We start from the raw sequence: 9,970 nt of genomic DNA, 5'->3' as shown, positions 1-9,970 counted from the left end.
AATCCACTGACTATGAGTAAATCACCAGTTCTCCAAAGAGTTCAGATGACAGAACAGGACTTGTTTCAAAATGATGGCCTTCGATATTTGTAGGGATTTCAACATCATCATGGTCACCTTGAGACTCCATATGCTCGGGATGGAAACTCTCTTCTTATTTTTACCTTTATCTGTGAGTATGGAGCTGGCGGCTGACTTGGGGGGTCTCTAGGGGGCTAGAATAGACAAAAAGGCCCTGTCAAATCTTGATATATTTAATGCTATCATCCAAATTGGTAAAAACTTTTCTTTTCTTACCAAACTGGTAAAAACATGGCTTTATTACAGGTACCCAGTGTAAAATCGCAACCAAATCATACATGCTCAGGGAAAAACTGCTTGTTTGCTTTTCTCGAACTGGTTGGTAGGTTTTCTAGTAATGCGCAACATCCAATAAATGTTTATTAAGGGCCTACTGTGTGCCAGAGTTCGTGTTAGATACTGGGACCATAGCAGTGAGCCAGGCAGGTTCCACCCCAGAGGAGCCCCCAGATTAGAAAGAGGATGGAGAAGTAACCAGGCAATTATAAGGCAGAGAGAGAGATGTATTTCTACAAGGCCAAGTTCATTCATTCATTCGTTTGTTCAACTGATCATTCATTTGCTGTTTATTGAGTATCTACAAAGATCCTGGGCACTGTGCTAGGAACACAGAAAACACTGGGGGAAAGACACTGTCCCTGTCCCCACGTTGCCGTCAGTCTAGTGGGGGAGAAAGACAGATAAACAGGTCATCCCAGGGTGCTAATGCTATGGGAGGAGAGCGTCTAGTAGGGCACCAGATTCAAGTGTGGGGTGGTGAGAAAAGGCTCTAAGCAGAGATGGAAAAGATGAGAAGGTGGGGAAGAATGTTCTAGAGAGACAGGAGGCCACTGTACTTAGCCATAGGGGCCAGAGAGACCCCATTTGAAATGACCAGGTCATTTCAAATGATCGGAGCAAAAATTTGGCTGGAGTGGAAGTTGCAAGGGGCTGGGGAGGAGGAGCTTGTAGGAGAGACCTGGGGACCGGATCCTGACAAATCTCGTAACCCATATTAAGGACTTCGGGGTTTTTCTGAGGCTCAAGAGACTGGAGCAGTCAGATGTCCCCTTGAGAAAAGCGCTGGCTGCCGCATAGAAAGGGGAGCGGAGGGTGAGACATTAGTGGTAGGAGACTGGCCGGGAGGCTGCCCGACCCGGGGCTGCCAGAGAGGCGCGGTCACAGAGCGGAGCCGCCGGCAAGGAGGAGGACTCCGCACACTGTGCCAGTTTCTGACTCCAGGGACTGAGAAGGTAGCAGAGCACAGGGAGTCTGGGATTGGGGGTGGGCCGTCATTCCTTTCGGGGTACGTGGAGCTTGCGAGGCCTGTTGGGGGGTCCTGGGGGCATGTCCTGGGGGCAGCCGGTCTGGGACTGAGGATTGGGCTCAGCTGGAGCCATGAGAATAGAGGGGCACAGAGCCCACGGATCCCTCGCTGGTGTTTCAAGCGGGATGAGGGCAGGTACCGGGAAGAGCCTGAGGAGGACCCGTGATGAAGGGTTGTCTTGGGCTGGGGGTGGGGGGTGGGCCGGCAGGATATGGTGCCATCCTAGAAACCAAGGAGGAGGTAACACCTCTCTGGTATTTGCTTCTAACTTTTGTCGTAGATGGGGAGGGTTTACAGACAATTTGTAAGAGGGAAGCATACTTGCGAAACACTTGTGTCCTTTGGCTTACTAATTTTTTTTCCCTATAACTTGGGGAGTGAGTCCTCTCTGGCTCCCGGGGTTCTGGAGTTCTGCCAGGCCACAGTTAGAGGACTGTCTGGCCTACCATAAGGCAGTGGTAACACAGGAAGCTGGAGGTCTGCCGGGAATCTAGAAAGAAGCTGGAGGAAGCACCTGTCCCCACTGGTCCAGCAGTCCTGGAGGGAGGAAGCTTGAACACAGCAGACCCACACCGTCCATCTCTTGAGGAGGAGCTCAGTCCAAGGGTCACTCCCGGCCTTTCTGAGGTTCATGTCGCTCTCCCTGCGAGCCTGCGCTTGCTGGATTCCCCAGGGACTGCTTAGCAATCCGCATCTCCAGTCTGCTTAGGATGTGCCAATCCGAGGGCTCCAACAGATCAAGGCCAAGGAACAGATGAGGTTCCAGAGCCTCCAAGCTGACTCAGGCCTCGGGGATGAGGTCACTTCTGTAGCAGGACAGCGACCGCCTCCCTGTATCTCGCCAGTGGCGCCTCCACACTGTGGAGTTCTGCCTCCCAGATGCGCTCGGGGACAGCGATCTCGGTGCCGTTTGCACAGAATATGACGCAAGGAACCCTCCTCTTGAATCTGCCCTTAATTGTCCCTTTCTTTCCTCTTGCCCATGACTTTCCCCAGGGAAGCCTACTTTTGCTACGGCTCCCCCAGGACACATATCGCAATATGACCCTGCTAAGTGGAACGTGTGTGCTTTGGTCCAGATGGTGATTAACCTCTGTCCTTGTTGATTATCACAATGTGCCACCGAGAAGCACAAGAAAAAATCAGTGAGAATTTGAATCTCTGTGGGCCATCCGGCCAACGTCATGGAGAGGCTCTGGGGTTTGGGGGGTGTGTAGGCGGGGACGGTTCACAAGGACAAAAAGCACTACTCACTCTTGAAGAACCTGCAAGGTGTGATGCGGTGACTTGCACACACCGAGCGCTCAGCTGGAACGGCCGCCCACAGCCCTGTGGGGGGGAGGGAGAGGTGGGGAGACCCCTGGGGCCAAGCTGGGGACGGGAGCCTGGAGGCTCGGCAGCCAAACACCAAGATTTAGCATCGCTTAGAGCAAACAAGAGAAGAGAAGGGGAGGAGTGTTTCTCACGGGTGGGGGCGGGGAGCCACGGGACCCAGGTCCTCCCAGGGGCGGGGGGACCCGTGGACAGTAGTTCCAGGCCTGACCCAGCTGGGTCTCCGGGGCGGAGCCTCGGCCCCTGTTCCTGGATGCTGATGCTTCTGGCTCTAAGCTTCGGGAGGTGTTTATTTTCTAAAGCTCTGCCACATTACCGCTGGCTTGTGGGATCCCGCAATCTGTTGCAGTTCATTCCCTGTCGGTTTAAACAGCCGTGCGAACCCTCTTCAGCTGGCCGGGAAAGAAGGGACGGTTGTCTCAGAAATGCTGCTTTTCCGTATTTGTGGGGATTTCCACATCGTCGTAATCGTCCAGGGGCTCGATGTAGCTGGGGATGGACGCTGTCTTCTTGTTTCTAACTTTGTTGACCAGTGAGTATGTAGCTGGCGGCTGACTTGGGCTTTCCTGTGGGACTAGAACACACAAAACGGCCCTTAGAGGCGAAGCTATTGTGTGTTTGTATATTTTTTGACGAGGTGACTCAGCATGATTTTCATGGGTTTGGGTGATCTTCCCACTCCCTGGTGGACCAGACCCCCATCTGACGGGGGAAACCGATGCACGGACATGATACAGCCTCGGGATCCCCCAAGCGGGTCGAGGGCAGATGTTGGGCCAACACTGTGGCTCGCGTGTCCCTCTGCCTGCCCCCCACGGCATGGGAACCATGAAACAGAAGTGTAGACAGCAAGCTGAACTGAGCCAGTACCCAAATGAGTAGAGTCATGTGAGACCCTCATTCTCGTAGGGGAAGTGGTACAAACCACATTTCCTTTTTGGACACATCCCTCCCAGTGACTTAGTGTTTTCCAGAACTTCCCATAATTGCTGAGGTACGAATCTCTGTTCAGAAGGAAGGGGACAGTGGTGTTTGCAGAACGGGGAATTAGGGTATGTAGCAAAAACACCAAGGCGTCCAGGGGAAGGATGATGAAACAGCGAGCTGGACCCCAGATGAGACCGGAGCTGCCTCTCCCCCAATCTCGTCCTTCCTACAAGGACCTGAGAGAGGTCCACCCCTCCTTTCTTGCAGGGCTCTGCGGTCAGTTCCCAGTTCATACCCAGGCTCCAGCGATCACTCGCTGTGTCACCATGGGTGAGCCCCTGAACGTCTCTGTGCCTCAGTGTCCTCACCCGTCAAAGGGGAATAATGATGTACCTGCCTCGCAGGGTTGTTGAGGGTACTACGTGAGATCATGCCTGTAAAGTGCCTCTCACGGGGCCTGGCCCACCGGGCTGCCCAGTAAATGTGGGCTGATCTTATGATTTATCCATTCAATCAAGACATCCTTGTTATCTCCTAAGCTGCAGACACTGCTCTTGGTGGTGGGTACAAAGTGGTGAGCAAGACCAGAAACGTTCCTGTTTCCTGCACTTCGTATTCTAGTGGAGGAGGGAGGTCAGAAACCAATGAACAGTAATGAAGTAAGACAACTTTGGGTAATTGCCATAAGTTCTATGAAGAGAATTAGTGGGTTCACTTTAGAGAGGGTAGACAGGAGGGCACTCTTTGAGGTGCTGACATTTCTTTTTCAAGGTTTTATTTATTTGACAGAAAGAGAGCACAAGCAGGGGGAGTAGTAGAGGGAGAAGGGCAAGCAGAGTCCGCACTAAGCAGGGAGCCCGACTCGGGGCTCGATCCCAGGACCCCGAGATCATGACCTGAGCTGAAACCAAGAGTCAGCTGCTTAACCGACTGAGCCCCCCAGGTGCCCCGAGGTGCTGACATTTGAGCTGACCGTGAAGGATGAAGTGTGTCCGCTACAGAAGCAGCTTAAGGAAGAACATTCCAGTCAAGAACAAACCAGGCAGAGTGTTTCTGATGGCAAGTGTGGGAGGCCCAGCAACACCCCCAAGTTCCTTTTCACTCCTGCTCCAACCTGGGATTTGAATATGAATTTACACACTGAATATCAGGAGCGTTGCTACTCACTCTGCCCCCTTTTTCATTTATTTGTCCCTTTCTAAAGGATGGTACTACCAGCAGATTCTAGTGTTACGGACTGAAGTTCTTTGTCCCCACAAAATTCATACGTTGAAGGCCTAACCCCCCAGGGAGGCTGTATTTGGAGATGGGGCCCCGAAGGGGGGTAATTAAGGCTAAATGAGGTCATAAGGGTAGGTCCCTGATCTCATAGGCTTAGCGTCCTTATAAGAAGAGACACCAGAATGCTCGCTCTCTCTCCTTCTTCCCTACCCCCATCACCCCTGACCAAACTGGCTGGCACCTTCTAGCCTCCAGGACCATGAGAAAATAAATTTTCTGTTGTTTAAGCCACCTAGCCTATGGTATTTTGTTGTGGGCAGCCTGAGCTAAGACATTTAGATAAATTTGTTATCCTACCCTGAATGAAACTGTTGTCAGCGACAGATACTTACGAGTGTGTTCCGGAAAAAGCAAACCCCTGGGTGGCAGAGGGGGTAACTGAACCTGTGATTCATTAACATTCCTGAAGAGAGAAAGAAAGAGGAGGAGTCAGGGTGTGCTTTTGACCACCAGCCCACTGGAAGGAAAACATCAAAGAGAAAGGACAGGGTTGACCAAAATGTTCATCACGGCACCATGCACAACAGCCCCAAACTGGGCACCACCCAAATGCGCATCAGCCCCAGAGTAGATAAACTCATCACGGTCCACTCCCACCGTGGAACACTCTACAGAAGTGAGGATGAACCGTCTACAACCACACGCAAGAACACTCACAAAATCTTTGAGCAGAAGAAGCCAAGCACTAGTTAATATCTACCCCATCTCCAGCCCCTTCAGAGGCCAGGATGGACTTGTCCACTCTACAGCTGAAACCTGTGAGTCCTTCTCGTGAGTCATCAAGTCTAAAGGTGAACCTGGGTACCCCCAACACATAGCAATCACAAAAGCCCCAAATTGGGGCACCTGGGTGACTCAGTCGATAAGTGTCTGCCTTTGGCTCAGGTCATGATCCCAGGGATCATGTTCCGTATGGGGCTACCTGCTCAGTGGGGGGCCTGCTTCTCCCTCTGCCCCTCCCCCTGCTCGTGCATGTGCGCTCTCTCTCTTTCTCTCTGTGAAATAAATAACTAAAATCTTAAAAAAAAAAAAACCAAATATATCACAAAATACAAGAGGAAAGTGAGTGGCATATTTTCGTTAAGTACACAGCCTTAAGGGGACTATACTTGGGATCCATTTAAAGAAAAGGAAGCGGGGCCCCTGGCTGGCTCAGTCGGTGGAACGAGCCACTCTTGACCTTGGGGTTGCGAGTTCGAGCCCCATGTTGGGGGTAGAGATGACTTAAAAATAAAATCTTAAAAGAAGAGGAGGGTAGACCTAACCCTGAGTGGTGGGCCCAGCACACAGAGCCTGACCTGTGACCTCTACCAAAGGACCAGGCTTTCCTCTTACTTACTCATACATCTTCTCTTCGTCTCCTTGCTTTTCTACCCCGGGCTTGGCAACTTCCCACTTCTTGCCTAAGGAATCAAATAAGCATATCCATTTAGGAACCATGAGCAGGAGGTGTGACTTCACCGTTTAGAAGTCCTCAGACACCAGGTGTGTTCAGGGCATTTGGGGAAAGAACCACCAAGAAGGAACAGACTTGGGGACGCGGGGCTGGTGAGCAGTGGACACTGACTTTACCACGGGCCTTCTGCCCACCCAGCCTTTCGCTAATCCCTGAGGGCGGACCCTGCTTCCTTCCTCAGCTCCTGCCGACTATGGAGCTGGTGCTCAGAAACAGTGGTCAGATGAGGAGCCCAAAGCGTGGTTGGGGGGAAATGAGAGAAAGAATGGGGACAGCAGTTTGTGAACTGTGGTGTGTGAGGCATGCAAATTACTGTGAATGATAACCTACGTGTTAATAGCCTTGGGTCGAGATAAAAGAGAACAGGTAAGGTTTTTGTTCAGGGCCAAGCTTTTGTGCTTATCTAAAAAGGAAACAATTTAAGAAGGCAAATGGACAGAGGAGTCTAGGAGCCAGAATATGATTTGTACTTAAAAAAAAACTAATTATGGGCTCCCTGCTCAGCAGGGAGTCTGCTTCTCCCTCTGCGCCCTCTCCCCCATTTCTCTCTCTCTCTCTCTCTAATAAAAAAAAAAAGTCTTTAAAAAAAACCCTAATTACCATCAAGGAGTAGAGGCGAAGGAACACTGGACAGGAGGCCCAGTGGACATGAGTTCTGGTCCCAACTCGGCCACTAACTCCTATGAGGCCTCAGTCAAGGCTTTGCCTCTCTCTGAACCTTAATTGTCTATGTCCAAAAACAGATTGAGGAGAATGACAAGGTCTCACTCCTTGTGTGGCCCTGAGCTTTCAGGTCATCGGAGGGGATATGATCTCGAGAAAACACACCATCGGATCAAGGATTTCATGTTTTGGGAGATGAACAGCACAGTGGAAACCCACTTGTAGATAATCTAAAGTTAGCATAGAGCCTTCAGGAAGCTGCTCATTTGTATTCTGGGGATGCCAGGAACCCCTGTCATACTAGAACATTCAGAGGATGACCTCAGAGAAGGCAATCGTGGTAGCCAACATGTCGATCATGGACTGAGCAGACGGGGAAACCAAGGCCCAGAGATGCATGATGCTTAATCCAAAATTCAGCCAATACAGGCCCGGAACGAATCTTCCTGCCCTGTAGGAGCCCTGGTGCACGGATCTGCAGCCCAGCCCTCCCCGCCCTCCACCTGCCCAGGTGAGACGGCCATTACCCTGTCCTAGCAGCTGCCTACAGACACAGTACAGGATGAGGCCCAGGCTCGAGGAGACAAGGATGATGGCCACAGCTATGATGATCCAGAAATTGTCCCTCCACCAATCCATCGCAGTGGGGCCCTGAGGAGAATGGAGACAGAAGAACGAGACATGAGTAGGGGCATCCGGCGGGGAGGAGTGGGGGCCGTTGTCTACCACGTCACCGGGGGGATACCCCTGCTTAGGGGCTCAGGCAGGCGTTGGCTCGGGCAAACCCTGCCCATCAGCAGTTGGGAGACCCCTGGCAAGGCTTGTCCTCCTGTGCAACATGGGGGTGGGGTTGCCGGCCTGCACTTCCCAGGGCAGTCATGAGTGCTGCAGACAGGATACACACCTGGAGGCTTCCTCACCGTTCTTTCCTGGATTGTCAAACACGCAGGGGATGGGGGACACCGCTGAAAGCAATCACCGACTGCAGGTGCTTTTATATCGAAGGGGCAACATAGACTTAATTCCTATTTATTTTTTTTGGAGGTGGGGGTTAGAAAAATACCTCGATGGGTCTCCTTCAGCGAGGCGTGGTCAGAAGGGGGAAGGTAAAAATGCAAGGCAAATTGAGTTAGTCTGCTGGGGAAAAGGAACAGGAATTTGGGGGCTGAAAGCTGGCCCACTCGGGAAGCAGAGAGTCTGGGAAGAGCAGATCTTAAATTTTTTTTTTTAATTTATTTATTTGAGAGAGAGAGTACAAGTGGGGTGAAGGGCAGAGGGAGAAGCAGGCTCCCCGCTGAGCAGGGAGCCCAATATGGGGCTCAGTCCTGGGATCCTGGGATCACGACCCGAGCCAAAGCCAGACGCTTAACCACCTGAGCCACCCAGGAGCCCAGATCGTAAATGTTCTTATCACGACGTGACGGAAACCTTGAGCGTTTCCCGATACACAAGTGTATCCAATCAACACGCTGTACATTTTAAGCTTATACAACGTCATAAGTCAATTATACCTCAGTAAAGCTGGGGGGGGGGGGGGGGGGGGGGGGGAAAAGGGAAGAAAACAGTAAGAGAGCAGAAAGTTTGAGGATTGTTAGAAAGTCCCTGTGGTGGAGGATGACCACGCTTTTGTAGGACGATGATGACTAACATTTAACTTGAAGCAGTTGCCTGTATGATATTGTGCTGCAATCTTCCGTTACCTCCAGTCTGCAATAAAGTTGCACAATAAAAGCTTGTGCGAACAGAGCCTGGGGAGTGATGACATGTGTGCTGTAGTTTTCCAAGCAGGGGTGATGTATGCCACAGTGGGGAGCAGGCTGCGGGCTGGACTCCTAGGAGTAGCCTCCAGGAAGGCAGGAAGCTCTTGGGGGAGGAGCGGGGGCCCCCCTCATCCAGGGCATGGGCACTCTTCCTGTTCATTTGGATATCCGAGTAAAAAAAATTGATCCTTGAGGCCTGGCATATCCCAGGTATGTGACGAGAATCCACTTCCTGTGTCATCGTTTAGCCGATGGAGACTCACCCATGCATGCTCACACAGAGCACGTCCAAGTCACGCTTTGGAGCGATGCTGGTGATATAAATGGGGAGCCAGGCAGAGGAACAAGGGCAAAAGTAGGCTGCTGCTAAGGCCAGTATTCCTGCAAAGACTTCTGACGTGGCTTACCATTCACACACGTGTTTGTATTACCGGCGTAGTATCTTCATTTGTGCCGTCATTCTATTATAATTTGGGTTTTCAGTTCCAAGCTCAGTTTCTTTCATGAAGGTTTGGCTTGATCAGACAGAATGGCTTTTGGCTATTCATAAAGTTATACATAGTAAAACCAACTGTATGTAACTAGTGGCATTGTATGAACGTCATTCTGCAGCTTTCTTGCTCTACTTTTCGCTCAGCATTATGCTTTTGTCATTTATCCGTGGTGGAGGATGTGCTGGGGGTTTACTCTTAACGAGTGAAGTGTCAGCTAGCCAGGTAGCCCAACCCCCAGGCATGTACTCAGCAGAGGTTTGGTCGTAAATCACCTTTTCATGGTGCACAGAAGAAAGCAATAGAGGAAGAAGAACAAAGGGAAAAAGGAGAAGCATGGAGACTAGAAACTTGGCTCTCAGGAGAGCCCTGTGAAATTTGGTTTTGCAGGGCACAGGGAAGTCGAAGGGCACTGGACTTAAGAAAATGCCCACGCATCAGAGGGTGGACTCTTTGTTCAATAAACCTAATTGGAGCCTAACCTTCTTTAGCTCTGGGGAATGGATGGATGAATGGATGGATGGTAGGAAGGATAAATGGATGGATGGATGGAAGGGTAGGTGGATGGATGGATGGATGGATGAGTAGATGGATGGATGGAAGGAGGGATGGATGAGTGGATGGAAGGATGAGTGGATGGAAGGAAGGATGGATGAATGGATGGATGGATGAG

At 51.1% G+C, this 9,970-nt stretch overlaps 1 protein-coding gene across 1 annotated transcript in view; it reads right to left on the bottom strand.

Annotated features, from left to right (window-relative positions):
* Nucleotides 1-638: 638 nt before the first annotated feature.
* Nucleotides 639-9,970, bottom strand: part of LOC110584528 (SLP adaptor and CSK interacting membrane protein) — a 17,081-nt gene continuing 7,749 nt past the window's right edge. Inside the window, exons 2-5 of the mRNA XM_021694593.1 lie at nucleotides 7,574-7,697; nucleotides 6,267-6,330; nucleotides 5,260-5,330; nucleotides 639-3,293 (exon numbers count right to left, since the gene is read on the bottom strand). Coding sequence (XP_021550268.1) covers nucleotides 3,139-3,293; nucleotides 5,260-5,330; nucleotides 6,267-6,330; nucleotides 7,574-7,697 — 414 coding nt within the window. The 3' untranslated portion in view covers nucleotides 639-3,138. The remainder of the gene's footprint in view (nucleotides 3,294-5,259; nucleotides 5,331-6,266; nucleotides 6,331-7,573; nucleotides 7,698-9,970) is intronic.

The sequence above is a fragment of the Neomonachus schauinslandi genome, chromosome 15 (assembly GCF_002201575.2).
Source record: "Neomonachus schauinslandi chromosome 15, ASM220157v2, whole genome shotgun sequence".
In the NCBI taxonomy this organism is placed as follows: Eukaryota; Metazoa; Chordata; class Mammalia; order Carnivora; family Phocidae; genus Neomonachus; species Neomonachus schauinslandi.
This window is presented reverse-complemented; position numbering and strand designations above follow the sequence as displayed.